The sequence below is a fragment of the Myotis yumanensis genome, unplaced genomic scaffold, assembly GCF_028538775.1.
Source record: "Myotis yumanensis isolate MYYU_CA2020_CCGP unplaced genomic scaffold, mMyoYum1.0.hap1 SCAF_8, whole genome shotgun sequence".
Taxonomy (NCBI): Eukaryota; Metazoa; Chordata; class Mammalia; order Chiroptera; family Vespertilionidae; genus Myotis; species Myotis yumanensis.
In genome coordinates, this window is record NW_027223759.1 from 48,064,578 (window position 1) to 48,080,437 (window position 15,860).

A 15,860-nucleotide genomic window follows, 5' to 3' on the forward strand; every position below is an offset into this window, starting at 1 on the left:
TTGGAGCCTAAGTCAGATCCTGAGGTAAGCCATTTGTTAACACATCAGAAATGTTGACTCCCCTGGGGGATATTGGTTTTTAAAATGACCCAGAGGTTCGGAATATTAATTACTCTGTGCTGAAACATGAATTCACAGTGCCAAGGATGCTAATCAGTTTATTATAGCAGAGCACTGTGTATTCATTCTTTTATTATAAAAAGTCAGTACATCAACTTCCACGTCAGTGAAAATACAAATTGCCTGGAGTCACAGAAAGGAATCTTGCGGTTACCAGCAGGCCTGGAGGCAATACACCGTTTCTCTCTCCTCCCACCTGTATCAGCTGCTCTGGGGGCTCACTGCCGCCTCTCTCCTGGCCTCCTGGTCCTTTTTTTTTTTCAGTTCAGATGTCTTGAACCCTCTTTTGAGTCTGTAACCAGCTGCATGTCTAGGGAAAAAGGGGTTCACTGGGAAGTGGCCCTGAATAGTCTTCCGGTTCCTGATCCAGAATCCTCCTCACTTCAACTGAAAGTGACCCTGCAAACTTGTATGTATTGTGTCTGGCCATGGGTTGCCATGTGAGTGTTTGTGTGCCTTGGGGATATTTGTAAACAAAAAACATATTTTTATGTCCTCATTTCCTTTTCTAAATAGGGAACCCCGTTCTGGAAAGGCAATGAGGACGCTCACCCAGTTTTTTTGGTTCTTCTGCCTGTCCACTTAGGTTCAATGTTGGATATCATAAAATACATCGTCAACCGAGGAGAACACAAGAACGGAGTTCTGGAAGAGGCAATAATAGCAACAATTCTTAAAGAGGTTTTGGAAGGCTTAGACTATCTACACAGAAACGGCCAGATTCACAGGTATGGCCTCTGCAGAGATGTTCAAATTCAGCTGCATCTTTAGTCCTAGTTAATAAAGACTATTAAGGAAAGACATGTTGCAGGTAGGTAGGTATTGGCACTATTTCTAACTTAGGCTACATAGATGGAGGGGGGATACTTGAGAAAGAAAATAGAATACAAAGGGTACTGAGTGGACTCATGAAAAAACATCAGTTCACCTGCTGCTCTTCAAGCATGCTCATTAGAATTGGATATCATTCTAACTTTCTAATACAGGCTAGACTGTTCCAGACATTGTAATATGTTCATTATTTTTGACATGATGGTGAGAGGGAAGGAGGAGGCACTGATTTCATCTTCCTTGAGATATAAAATGCCAATTTAGATAGCCAAACAGCATAGACTATGAGAACCGGTGTTTTGGATGGGTTAGCATTACTGGGGTTCTTAGGTATAGTTGTAAATAAATAACCATTTACCAGTAATACTAATATTTTAATTTCCCTACTCAGAACTATAAGTGAGCAATTTACTTTCTTTCAATAATTAGAAAAATATTACTTTAGAAACTAAACTTATAGATTGTCATTTTTAAATTATTAAGACCACTTAGCACACTTCTATATAATGAAGAAATATATTATAGAATATTGTAAGTCATGTTCATAATCAGTGTCTCTTCAGAGGAGAGACTGATCAAATCATTTGTTTAAGAGGCTGATGGGATTAATTTGGAATTACACCACAGACAAATAGAACGGCTTTACATAGGCTGGGCTTTAATTCTTGATAAAACAATAGTATTGTGAATATATGGACAATCTTAACTCTAACATAAAAGAAAGCATCTACTCACTATTGATTTAATTAAATCTGGATATTGATTTCACAGAAAATATTTGTTACTAACATCCCAATCACTCTCGAGGAACAAACTATAAAATCATATGTATTTTATAATTTTTGAAATCTATGATATAATTTTAGTATTTATAAAATAATGCCAAACTAGCTATATTCTATGATATGCTTTAAAATCTCCCTGAGTGAGTTAATGCAATATAATATCGGTACTGCACAATTCATTCATTCTTCTTCTTCTTCTTTTTTTCTAATAGGGATTTGAAAGCTGGTAATATTCTTCTGGGTGAGGATGGTTCAGTACAAATAGCAGGTAAAGCTGATAAAGATAAAATCTTTACTTGTTTACAGAAGTGTTACATTTTCAAGGAATATAGCATCGTGCCTAAGAAATGAATAAATACATGTAATCTGTTTTAAGAATGTATTTGGGCTTCTGTGTTATAGAATGTTTGGTTTTTAGGCGTAACACGTTTTCCTATTGTTTTGATAAATCTTTGTTAGATCATCCTAGAAATAATAGCCCTTTGATAAAGAACAATTTTACTTTTAATTATATTTTCTACCGTTTAGATTGAATACTGCTGATATTTATATAACTGCAAGAAAAGCACTTTGAGAGTTTTTTGATGAGTTTGAAAGTGTAAAGCATTGTACACGTTAATTTAAAATCTTTTATTTCAAAAGAGGTGGTAGAAAGAATTGTGAGCTCTTAAAATCTAGGGCTCACTTTGCTCTTAAATCTGACCTGCCTGGCTATTCTGAACCGTCGTCTGGCATGCTGACAAGTAAGTGTCTACCGAGTGAATGCATCAGGCAGCCCCTCTATGTATAGAACCTCTCAGTTTGTTAATCTGCTTGAGGAATCTGAGTGGCCTGGGGTAATATGTAGCTGGATGCAGGTTGACTCTTGTTTTACCCATGGCCATGAAGGCCTGTCTCAGCAGTCCTCTCGGCTATCAGTGCTTTTGGCATTTTTGGCTGGACAGTCCTTCCCTGTAATGGACTGTCCCTGTCACTGAAGGGGGTGCAGCCCTCTGGCTCCAGGCATGAGATATTACTAGCATCGTCCTTGGTGAGAATCGCTGACCTAACATCTGTCGTTGAAGAATGTTGGAGTTCGCCCCAAATGTTGAATCAGCCTAATCGGCTTCTTTTTTGAGTTGGAGGGAAAGAGCCCTGTTTCGTGTGTGTGTGTGTGTGTGTGTGTGTGTTTATATGTGTGTGTGTGTGTGTGTGTGTATGTGTGTTTAGCATGAATTTAGTTATTACATGAGAGTTGATCACAGTCCTTGGTCCCAGTTTTGTTTCTAAACAAATTGGAGGGTTTGGAGTTATTCGAAATGCAAGCGTTTCAACAGAAAACAAACACACACCCAACACAAGGATAGCCCTTGAGTCATCTCTTTGATTTGTTGTTTACCCCTCACTGCTTAGTGTATGACTTTCATAACATGTTGAATTTTAAACCACGTAAGTTCTAACCTAGTAAAACAAATGAAAGGAAATGAGTCAGTAATGAACTCTCAATAGTAAAAGCCATGTTCAAACCTCTTATTAATGCAAAATTTCAAGCACAGCACAAAGAAGAGAGAAAATTGGAAGGACCCTCTTGTACCCATCACCTTATCAGTCTTTGGCCATTCTTGATTCATCTATCTTCTCCCTCCCTGCTTTGGTGGCTCTTATTATTAATGTTGAATTTTGTTCTTCAGGCATCCAAGTTAGTGATATATATATATATAAAATCTTGTCCTCATTGTAAAGAATGAAGAATGGTCCTTATTCCACAGGCTAAGGACAGTTTGAAAAAAAATACTTCAACTAAACAAGTGATAACTGAACACATTTGTGGACAAAAGCTTCAAACCGTTCAGCACCAGAGTAGTCTAGTTAAGTACAAGCTTGGGGGTCATCAGCCCAGGCTGAAATTCCCAGGTCACCACTCAAGCTCTCTGACCTCGGAGACTCAGTTTCCATAGAGGGAAATACAAATATAACCCGCCTCATCATTTTTGTGTGAAGTCAAATGAGGCTCTTTATGTCCAGTGACCTTAACAGTGGCCAGCATCCATATATGATAGGCACTTGGTAAATACCAACAGCTGCTGCTCCACTGTGGCTGTTGCTGGCACTTCTAGTATTGTTACTACTATTGCTCCCGTTGCTATTCTGGCTGCTGTTATTATCACCAACAGGATCACACTGCCTCTCCCTTGCACTGCCTGGAGGTCATAGGTACCTCAGATTTGTCCTGTAAGAGGTTCAACTCTGAGGAGCTCTATGAGTTTCACAAAGGCAGTGCTTACTAATTAAGGAACTTAGAAGTTAACTTCTCATTCATCTTGCTCTAAGCTGATATGGAAGTGCAACTAACTGTTTCTGTTTTGTGATAAAATGATCATTTCTCAGTATGAGGCTCAAAGTAGCAGTGAACTTCGTTAGGAACATGGAGATGGGTCAACCCCTGCCGTGTTCCGCCACTTGGTACCCAGCCAGTGACCTCATCCCACTGTTCTTGTCAGATTAAGGACCCGAGCTCCACCCCCGGGCCTTCTGGAGCACAGTGTCTTTCTCTTTTTCTCAGATTTCCGGACTTCCTCTCCCTCTCAGGCCTCTGGTTCTTTTCCCCACTGTGGGTGGTAGTTAGTGGTGAGTGTAACCCAGTACACGCGCTCTGTGGGGCTGCGGGGCTCTGCAGGGCATGTGCAGGGAGCCAGCACCTGGGTGTTGTGAGGGTTAATGACTCCATGCAAAGTGCTCAGAACAGTGCCTGGCACGTGGGGAGGACTGTGTGTACAGCCACGCCGGGCCTTCCTTGGTACACTTTCTGTGTCTGTGACCTCATGCCTGCACATAACACGAACTAAAATTGCCATCCCTAGACGCATTATGGTGGGTGAACAGGCATTTAATTGCACTCTTTATAGCTCTGGAGCTAGAACTTTCGAGAATTCACATTTCATTTTCTCCATAGTTTCTGACCTGAGTATTTAGAATTAATTTTTTTGTTTTAACTGTGAAATAAGACTATCACTTAACACACATTTGGAATGTTTCCCCCTTGGAACAGGTGGTTGCCACTGGTATCCCCATTTTATAGGAATTTGACCAGTTGGTCACGGAACAAAAACTGACCCCAGAGTCTGTGGGTCTTTTGCTGGCATCTGTGCCCGTGGGTGACGTGGGGGCCTTGAGAGTGGAGACTCACAGCGACAGCAGAGGTGTTGCTACCTGTTACATTTGAGCAAATGGAACATTACTTTCACTCAGACTATGGGTGCCCTCTTCCCTCTACACCAGCGGTTCTCAACCTGTGGGTCGCGACCCCTTTGGTGGTCGAATGACCCTTTCACAGGGGTCGCCTAAGACCATCCTGCATATCAGATATTTACATTATGATTCATAACAGTAAAAACATTACAGTTATGAAGTAGCAATGAAAATAATTTTATGGTTGGGGCACAACATGAGGAACTGTATTTAAAGGGCCAGAAGGTTGAGAACCACTGCTCTACATCTTTATGCTCTTTAGGCCTTGTATTTTGAAATAAAAGTTAAACAGGGGAGAAGTTTGCATTTATTACTTTGAATGTAATGTGTGTCTATTTTACCTTGAGAGTATTATTATGAACATGGCTTTTAAAAAGAGTTTTGTTTTATCCTCACTCAAGGTTATGTTTATTGATTTTAGAGAGAGAGGGGGGGTGGGGGGAGAGAGAGAGAGAGAGAGAGAGAGAGAGAGAGAAAGAAATATCGATCAGTTGCCTCCTGTACTCATGCTGACAGGGGATTGAATCCGCAACCTAGGTTTATGTCCTGACCGGGAATTGAACCTGCAATTTTTGGTATATGAGATGACACGCCAACTAACTGAACCACCCGGCCAGGGCTAAAAAGAGTATTTTTGCTATTCTAATAGAAAGCAAAATTTTTATTTTTAAAAATGTCACTTCCTCTATTGTATTTACACATATTTCCTTTCTCAGAACTTTTGGTTAGGAAAGGGAAAATTAAAGGGCCTGGTTGAAACCACAAAAAAACACCCACCTTATTATGCAGCCAACAAGGGAGAATAAGGCTAATATACTTGGTTCTGTTTCCAACGGTACAAATGCGTGGGAATAACGTACGTTTTCATCAACGGTGGGTATGAAATCAGGAACTGATGTGTGTGGAGTGCTTCCTGTGTGCCAGGCCAGGTGCCCTGCTGACGCTTTGTGACTCATTCAGTCCTCACCACGGTCCTGTGGGGAAGTGCCACTTTTACACCCATTTTACAGACTAAAACCGAAGGTTCAGAGGGGAAGGTAGTTGCCCAGGGCACTCGTAGCACGAGTGGTGGAGTCAGGCTCCAAATTTGGGCATTCCGGCTCTAGAGCCCTTGACCCACATCCGTGGGACTTCCAGGGAGAGAATCCCAAATCTGGATGGAAAGAACCTCAGTTTTGGGCGGAAGACCGTTCGCAGTCACTAACCCCTGCACATCTCTGCGTAAATTGATTTTGTTTGGGGCTAGGAAACACATTCAGCACCTTCTCCCCCTTCTCCAAGTCCAGACACACAGCGTCATCTGTAAGGTTTTAGGAGAAGCAGTCCTCTTCAGGCAGCACTTGGAGCAGAATGAAGCACAGTAGTGACAACACACCCTCCTCAGACTTGAAAAGGTTGGGAAAAGGCTCTACATCTTATGATTTCTTCTGCGCTTGGACAGCCTGTCTGTCTTGTGACTCCCTGAGAATAAGCTTGGATAGGAGGCCGTGGTAAGAGTAATTGTTCCTGCTGTACTACGTGCTAGAAGGAGTGGCTCTTTGAAAGTCATGCTCTTCCCACGGCCCCGAGTTTTATTTTCCAGTGTGATGCTCTGTCATATTGTCAGGAAGAGCTCAGTGCTTTGTCTGGCCAGTGACTCAGCCCGTTTGTCTGGAATTAATGAGATGCTGTTCTAGGCCAACAGAAATTCACATAAACAGGTACCTTTGGGGTGGTCACTGCAGATATATTGATCTTAGGAGTCTTTGAAATGGTGACCACTCTTCAGGTTCTATAAAGATGTTGATTTCACGACATTGCTTTTCTAAAGAACTTTCTAGAAGGATGTGCTAACAACTACATTATATGAGGAAGAGCTCATGCTCATTTTCACTCACTTTTGCCTTTTAGGGGTGTGTGAGTATGTGTGAGTCTGAATTTTCCATCCTCAGTTTTCCTAACAGAAACCAAATCTGGTACTGAGCTAAGGCAGCCAGAATTCTAGAAATTTATCACTACCCCTATCGTAATGTATCTGAGGCCATGAGATAAAGCTTAAGCACTCGGCTTTTCACTGACGAGGCACATTGGTATGACTCGGGGTAGCATCTCGGTTTTCTGGGAGGGAGATTATATCCTTAGTCAGCCTTTGAATACATTTTCAGCTTCAGTCTGCATCTAACACTATGACTAAAACTTCTACCAGGAAAACGTGGAACTAGACTTAACTTGCTTCCAATACTCAGATATTTTTCTCAAGGAGCCAGAGGGAGGTGTGCACGGTGGTGGAGTTTTAGGCCCACAGCTGATAGTTTCTTTTGTTGCCCTCCTGTTTCTTTGGCTCCAGTGGAGTGCACTTTGACAAGGGGCAGGTGGAAAGAGTATTTTCTGTGTTGTAAGGAAGAGAGGCTGCTGCTTCAAGCAGGTAATATGGGCTCCGTGTATGTATTCTGGCTAGTGTCAAAAAAGCTCAGAAAGCTCCTGGGACATCCAGATCAGGGAATGATGACTTGTCATCAGATTTAGGAGTGTGTGGGCTTTGACACCAGACTTCTTCGGTTCACATCCTGGCACTGCTCCTTCTAACCCTGTAACTAAGACATTTAACCTCTCGGTACTCAGTCTCCACATCTGTGCAACGGGAAAGTGCTTGTGCTAGAGGGCTAAAGGAGTTAACACACATTTCGGTTTAGAACTAGTTAGGCCATACTGCTTTTTTATTGAGATGGGTTTGGTGCCCTTTAATTATTTAGGCTGTTGTAACATCGACAGGCGGTGGCTAGGGAGGACAGGCTATAAGCACCCCATCTCACTTCCCGCCATATCATTTTGCTCTTCCTCCGTTAGCCCTTTGATTTCCCTAGTATCACCAGAGTGAAAAATCTACCACGCCAATCTGACCATACAATTCCCTGGTGCAAAGTTAAAAACTTGCTGATGGCATAAAGCTCTGGCTCCCCTCAATAATGGCACGTGAAGGCCCCTCCTGTTTTCCCTTGTCTCCTCCACCCGTGCTTTCTGCTTCACCTCTTCGAGACCCACCCTCATTACATCAAGCACCTTACCCTGGTGGCTTGAAAGTGCCCTCCTTTATACAATCCAACTAGATGGCAGTGAACCTGGGTCTCTGCGTCCCCTCTTCCCTACAGATCATATACTTACCAGCTGTAAACACTCCATCTCAGCACCCCGCAACAGTGCCTGACACAGGACAGGTGCTCCCAAACTTTTGGTCAATGAGAACTGCACGGCAGGCGTGCTGGACACCCTCTCTTGGCAGGTTGTGCACATGCACCTGCCTCTTGTGGTAGAGGGTGGGTATGTAAGTCGCAGCTGAAAGCTCAAACACGTCTGAATATACCAGCTTAACAGACAGGGAGGCGAAATAGAAAATATTTAGGTATGTATGCGAGTGCATAGTTTTAAGGCTGAAAATAGTTTTTTAACAAACACTTTTCTATACCAGCTTAACAGACAGGGAGGCGAAATAGAAAATATTTAGGTATGTATGCAAGTGCATAGTTTCAAGGCTGAAAATAGTTTTTTAACAAACACTTTTCAGCTTTGATTTTAAGCAAGCTCTGCCTCAGCCAGCAGATGATGACACGATTAATAATGTTAAGGAAGACTGAAGCAGAGCATACGAGTTAAGGGCCATTGGCTACATTCAGAAAGCAGAGGACATGTGCAAATTAAAACCTTTGGGGGCTATAAAGTGTATTCTAGTGAACCACAATATGTGGCTTGAGTTTCAGGAAGTTTATAATTATGTGAATTGTGGTTTAACAAACTTGCCAAAATTCACACACACACACACACACACACACACACACACACACACACATTTGGTTTAAGTAAATAAGGACAGCGGATTAATATGACCCCCTGAATTTGGGGATCTTGGAAAATGGTAACATGTGTGAAACCTCTAGCTGGAACTGAGAATGCAATCGATTATGGAAACTTCGTTTTCCATCCCAGCTGCACACCATGGGTGAGAAATACTTGGGAAGATTTTAAGCAGCTTCCCATCCTGTACCAGCTGCCAGCAGTAGTTGAGCGGCAGCTTTTGGAAGTCTTGGTGGGGTGAGCCCAGTGGGGAGCATCGCTTTGCTCTGCTTTCCTGCTGGACGTCTCCTGCAGCTGTGCACCCAGCTGTGCACCGTTAGCTGTGTGGGGACAGAGCTGTGCTTCCAGGAAGAGCGTCCCGGAGGACGTGAGGCAGATGGCCTCAGTCTTCCCTCTCCCTCCTCCCTCCCTCACATCTCCCCCTTCCTTTCCTCTGTCCTGCCTTAAAGGGCCTTCTTTGTCATTATTAAATTAAATTTTATATATTACCGCAAGCTGTGAAAGCCTGGGAAAAACAAGAACTTTTAGACTGAGAGCAGAGACATTCAAGTCAGTTCTCTGTTGGATCGTGTGTTTTTTCATTTTTCTGTTTCCCAGAACCTCCATTTGTTAAAACAGAAAAATGTTCCTTCCCTGGTGAAAAGGTGAACACTAGGTGTTTGGGTTTAATATATCTTAAGTGGGCAGCTGACTGTGTTCCAGGCACAGGCCTCTGAGCTGATAGGGTGGTAAGCCACGGAGGAGACATGGTGTCTACTCTCATGGAGGTAACCCTGCAGGTGAAACAGACATGAAAAGTTGGCGATAGAATTGAATTGCAAAGATTTGTAAGTGAAGAGAAGTGCACCTGCTTGAGGAATCTAAGTGGGCCACATTAGGTCTAGTTTAGTAGGTTGTCCTGGGGATAAACCTTAAATATGTATTGTAACTGTGATTGATTTAGGAATAGGTGCTTTTGACTAATACATCTTATAAGTTACTACAGATATCGTAAGATTAGAGATTTTTAGGAAATTGAAATAATGTGAACGTGTATTTATACTCTATGGAATATGGCTTAACACGATTTTATAAAGTAAACTTGAGGATACCAGTCGCCAGCACTGTCTAGCCCCCTGGGTTTCTAATGTCCCCTGTGCCTGCTGCCGAGTTCTTTCCTAGCCATGTATCACCTGTAAAATGATGTTCTTGGGTTCTCAAGTTTCCTTTCCCTCTACAGATTGTATAGCTGCCGTACAGAAGAACCCTGGGACCTCAGGCCCCCAACAAAGTGCCCTTCCCACAGCCCTCCCCACCTCTTTTAATGGCAGTTCCATCCTTCTAGTGGACAGACCACAAGTATGGTGCTCATCATCATTTCTCTTTCTCTCATACCCTGTGTCCTGTCCATTTGGTCAGCAAATCCTGTTGTTAACCTCATCACTGCACCTCCCCTGCTGTCATCCTGGTCCAAGCCACCATCATCTCCTGCCTGGGTTCATAGGGTCACCCCCTAAATGGTAGTCTTCTTCTGATCGTCTCCTCACATGTAGTTCCCTACATGGCATCCAGAATTATGCTGTTCAGTCAGTTAAAGGCTAATCTCATGCCTTTACTCAAAACCCTCTAATGTCTTCCCATCTCAGAGCGAAGTCAAAATCCTGATGGTGGCCTACCGCAGGGTCTGGCTGAGCTCATTTCCTGCGTCTTCCTCTCCCTCATTCCACTCCATTCAAGCTGGCCTCCTTGCCATGCATGCTTTTGCCTCAGGACCTTGCACTGGCTGCTCCCTCTCTCTGGAATACCCTTTAGTACCGCCTTCAGATTCTTGGCTCAAATGTCACATCAGGGAGGCTTCCATGGCCATCCTATGGTAAATTGCAGCTCCCCCACTCCTGCTTTTTATCCCCGGATCTATTAGTGGTTCTCAAGGTGTGATTCTAGACCAGCAGCTTCACCGTCACCTTGGAAACTTGATAAAAATGCAAACTCTTGTGCTTTTTCACTCCTGGATCTGCTGAATCAGACATTCTGGAGGTAGGGCCCAACAGTTTGTATTTTAAGAGCCCTCTAATGATTCTGATGCACACTAAAGTTCAAAAACCACTGCTGTATATTATACTTCATAATTTTGTTTATTATCTGTATTTACTCACTATCCTACCCCCACCCTAATTTAAAGTTCACCTTCATGAAGGCAGGGTCGCTGCTCTATAGTCCCAGTGTTTAGAACTGGAAGTGACACTTAGTAAAGAGCTCAGTAAATAGTTGTTGAATGTATTACTGAACATATGATTTAGTCACTTTAGATGAAAAGAATACTGAGCAATAGAGTGTGATCCTCATATTTTAGTGAATTTTCAGTGTTAGGAGTTTTAGATGTAAAGTTTTTATTGTCACAGATTAAAAAACTCCAGATTCTTTGAAGCCAAACTAGTCCTTTGCAAAAGTCTGTGGGAATGATGCAAATTGTTGCTTTAAATACTGTGGCAACTGGAATTGTGCTATTTTAATTATCTCCCATAGGGACCATCTCTTTAAATGGTACAGATGGGTTATTCTGGTGTATTGGAAACTTCTAATAGTAGAGCTAGTTGAGTGGAGATTTGTGTGAAAAAGACCCCCTGCAGATATATGAATATCACATTGGAAATTTAGACTTATTAATTAATATTTGATCTAAGTTACTTGTGCCAGTCTTTGCAGATATGGCCAGCCACGAGCCCCGTTGACTACAGAGCATGCGTTTGGCTTGGGAAATTATGATACCTGTATAATATGCTCACCTAGTGCTCTCCTTGTAGCAACTCTGTCAGTTCAGCTGAATAGGTCTCACAGAAGAGGTGACTGAGGGCTGAGCAACTGGGGACTCGGTCAAAGTCATTCTGAAGATTGTAAAAGCATATCACTCTCAGGTCTCCTGGTGTCTCTTTCAGTCCTTGGCTCACTTCCTTGCCCTTAACTGTTCCCCACCCTGCCCCACCCCCTTGCCTTTGAACTCTATGCCTTTTGACAGTTCAGCTGCCCTGAGGCTTAGATTGTCATCTGTAAAATAAGGAAACTTGACAAGACGTTCTCCAAGTGAAGTGGTGTGTGGGGAAAGTTGCATAAAAATGTTCTGAGTATCCCTTTGTTAGCCTTAGTCATGAATTGAAAGTGTTCAGATCAGAGGATATCAAGGAGGGGAGAGGAAGCCAAGTATCTGTCCTTTGGCTACTTTTACCAGAGCATCTTTTAAGATATCCCTCCTGCCTCCCACTGGGGAGCCAGAGAAAAATGGATTTGTGATCTGGGGATTATCTGTGGTTTTCCTTTATTCCTTGTAATTAACATGCTCGATAGAAAGTTCACCACGAGTGAGTTCTTGGTCATGTCTACCATGGGCTTCAGAAAGCTGGTTTTTGCCGGCACCTGCAGCACAGCTGGGCCGGGTCACTGCACCCTCCTGTATGGCCTCCTTCCTTCTGTGTCTGCTGTCCCAGGTGTTGCCTTTGGCTCCACGTCTGGCCAGAAATGCACCTGCTTGGAGGAAGTTCTGTGGCTCTTATGTAGAGGGGTAGATTATCAGCATTTGCTATTTCCTTAAATGAGTGCTCTCTCTCACACTGTGTCTAATGGCCTGTATTAGTCAACTGAACCGTGGGCCAGTTGTGAATTGACATCAACTACCACTTCTTGTTCTCTCCCTTTATCCTTTTAAGCCTGTGTTGTCTTGATTGTGAGAAGGTGGTGGAGTTGGGGAGGGAGTGGCAGCTTGTATAGCCTTGGCATTTTTAACAAGAATCCTCCTGTTGAATTTTTCTTATAATCTATCTATGTCGGTGAGAATTGATGTTGATTCCGTGTACACAGTGCAAGCAAGTGCTAAGAGCTTCTCCCTTGTGAGTAAAAATATAGCACATTTGAAGGAAACAGGTTGATAGCAACTTTAAGAGCCTACCCACATGAGACACCAGTCATGGGAAGGTTTGCTTCTTTGGTTTCTTTTATTTTGAAAGGTGACTAAAAAGACTTCTGACTTCTTTCCTTCTTTTGCTGACAGCAAAGGCTGTGAAATTGTCATTCTCTTATGTTTCAAAGAAGGTCAGGACTGCCTCTCTCTCACTCATAGATGGGAAACACGGATTCGTCCAGAGCAGCTGAGAAGTGACTGTCGAGGTCCCAGACTCTGGAAATAGGTCAGATTGTATTTTCTGACTCTGAATGCCTTGGACCCCATGGGTGGGTGGGGGTGGTAGCCTATAGAACCAAACCAGGTCACTGAGCACCATTTACTTGTAAGAAGGAATAAGTGGAATTTAAACCAGGAGTGTTATGGGAGAAAAGGAGATTGGGTGGAGAGCGAGGGTTTCAGAAAACTCCTTTTGGTTCTGTCTGGTCCCTCTTGGGGTCCTTCCCTCCCCAGCAGGACAGGTGATGTGTCCCATTCCATAGAGAAGGGGTGTATGGGTAATTGATGACTAATAGTAGGTAAAGTGCCTACGTATTTATTATTGACTTGCTTAAACGATGAGCAGATTCAGTGTTAATCACTTTAATGATGTAGTGACGTCACCTGCACACAGTTGCATTTCCGAGGTTCTCATGAGTGGGAGGGAAAGGAGCAGTGTTACAAACATCTGTACTGGGAAGGATGCTTACCTGCAGTTTTTCTCCGGGGCTCTGGCACCTGAGTGAGCAGCTGTTACTAATGGCCTGTTAATAAGTACTATGATTATCAATTATTTTCATGCATTAAAAAAAGATTTTGTACAAACCTGAGTATTCCCATAGAGATGTGCTTATTTGTTTGTGAATTTGTCTTGCTTGACACATTGGAGTCCCTGGGTCTGTAGGATGTGATTTTCTGTAGGATGTGATTTTCGTGTTTAGTGAAGTCATCCCCCATTGTCTGCAGGGAATATGTCCCAAGACCCCCAGGGGATGCCTGAAACCACAAACAGTACTAAACCCTGTATATATATTCTATTTTCTGCCATACCTACATACTATGATAAAGTTTAAACTACTCTTGCATTCTGGGGCCATTATTAAGTAAGATAAGTGTTACCTGATCTGATAACCGAGAAGGCTACTAAGTGACTCATGGGTGGATGCGCTAGACAAAGAGATGATTCACATCCGGGACGGAACAGAGCGGGATGGCGAGAGATTTCATCACTACTCAGAACAGCATGTAATTGGAAATGTATGGATTTTTTTCTGGAATTTTCCATTTAATATTTTTGGACTGCAGTTGACTACAGGTAATTGAAACCATGGACAGTGAAACCCAAGTTAAAGGGGGACCACTGTATTCCCCGTATACCGTGTCCTAAGGTACATGAATACGTACTAAGCTTTTTTCCTGCTACTTTTTTTTCCACTGCCATGGTTCTCTCTGTCTCAGAGGTGAGAGAGAGAAGCTGTGGATTGGCTGTACTTGGAGGTCCTCCAGCCATCCTGAATCATGGCGTAGCCCCTGGTAGGAAGACAGTGCTCTCAAGCAGTGCTTCTCCAACTTGCACATCGAATCAGCTGTGGCTCCTGCTACAATGCAGATTCTGGTTCAGTAGGACGAGGGTGGGACCCAAGATTTTGCATTTCTCCAAGGCTCCCAGATGATTCTGGTCTGGGGACCCCACTTTGAGTAGCTAGAATGTGGAAGGGACTTTTGTCTCCTATTTTCCTAGACATATATTGTTCTGTTTCTGAAATGTTTATGGAAGTGTAGCCCCAAACCAGAAACTATTGGCAAAAAAGTGAAATAGGATCTTCTTGCACTGTGTTTTTTACCCCTTGAGGTCCCCGTGCATTTATTTGTTTTGATTTGTGTCCCTGACATTAAAAGCCACTCTTAACATTGGAGCTGTTTAAAACTCCAGAATTGCACTGTGTGCTAAATTGTTTTCTTGCTGATTTTTTTTTTTTAAGTCCTTTTGGGGATTGCGTTGACTTTGGCCTCTGAGGCAATGCTTAACCCTTAGCAGTCAGGGAGTATGAATGAACGTGGCAGGACTGGGAAGGACTGTAAGAGATAAGAAGCCATTGGGTACAAATACCAGAGAGTTCGACTGGCAGGAGATGAGGCAGGACAGACATCTCATTATCTCACATACAGAAGTCTGGGACATTCATTTCTAGGGTTGGTGCCAAAGCCCAGGGATACCACAGAGGTCATGGGCTCTTTCCTACTCCTGTCCTACACCCCAGTAATGTCAGGGAGCACATGTCCCCATGTGTTGCTCTTGCTTCCAGCCTTACCCTCACATGACAGTGTCCCAAATAGGCAGGGAGTGGGGAGTAAAGGAGCCTTATAAGGTGGTTCTTATATTTAGGCAGAAAATTTCCCCACAAAAGCCTGCATCCTATTTCCCTTGGATCGCATGGGGAACTAAGGCAGACCCTCAGCCGTGCACTGACGGGAGGAACCAAGCACCTTGATGGCCTCGATCACTGCAGTTGTAACAGTGTGGTGTTGAGTAGGCCGTCAACAGTGTGCACTACAACATTACCAAGGACCTGCAATATATATTCTCCGCCCCCCATTTTATCACTTGTGAAACTATTGTCCAAAGAAGCTACGTAAATTAGCAGGGAGTGTAATTGGGATCCTCAGGTGGAAATGTAGTGCCTTCCTACTCGGCATCCTCCCCTCACTGCCTCTTCCCATGGGTGGTGGGAGCCTCACTGGGGAAGGTCAGGACCCCCTGACCTTCTGCACTGGCCGCACATCCCACAGCAAGGCTGTCACTGTCTGTCCTCTTGCCGGGTGCGCTCACACTCAAGGCACAGTGAAATGTCACTACTAGAGCAGAGAGAAAACTGCTCCTATGAGCAGAGTGGCCTTATTTCAAGAGGAAACCAACCCAGTGAGTGTTGGCAGCTGCTGTCCTGGATGTTGCCACATCCTGACTTGGTCCCCTGCTTCTTGCCCTGGGTTTGCCGGTCCTGCTGAGCACAGCACAGGTACCCGGAGGTGTGGCCTCCACCTGGCGGCGTTGGTGCGTCCCCTCTGCACTATGCTCCCCCTGCCTTGGTTTGCAGCAGGAGCAAGGGTCAGCCTTCCCCCTGTTCCCTGTCACACTCTTCTTGTGGGGAGGCTGGTGA

The 15,860-nt window shown here is 43.6% G+C and overlaps 1 protein-coding gene across 1 annotated transcript in view; it reads left to right on the forward strand.

Moving 5' to 3' along the window:
• The window catches only part of STK39 (serine/threonine kinase 39), a 279,377-nt gene that overhangs the window by 81,275 nt on the left and 182,242 nt on the right, over positions 1–15,860 (forward strand). The window contains exons 4-5 of the mRNA XM_070422811.1: positions 707–848; positions 1,949–2,004. Of these exons, the coding sequence (XP_070278912.1) occupies positions 707–848; positions 1,949–2,004 (198 nt within the window). The remainder of the gene's footprint in view (positions 1–706; positions 849–1,948; positions 2,005–15,860) is intronic.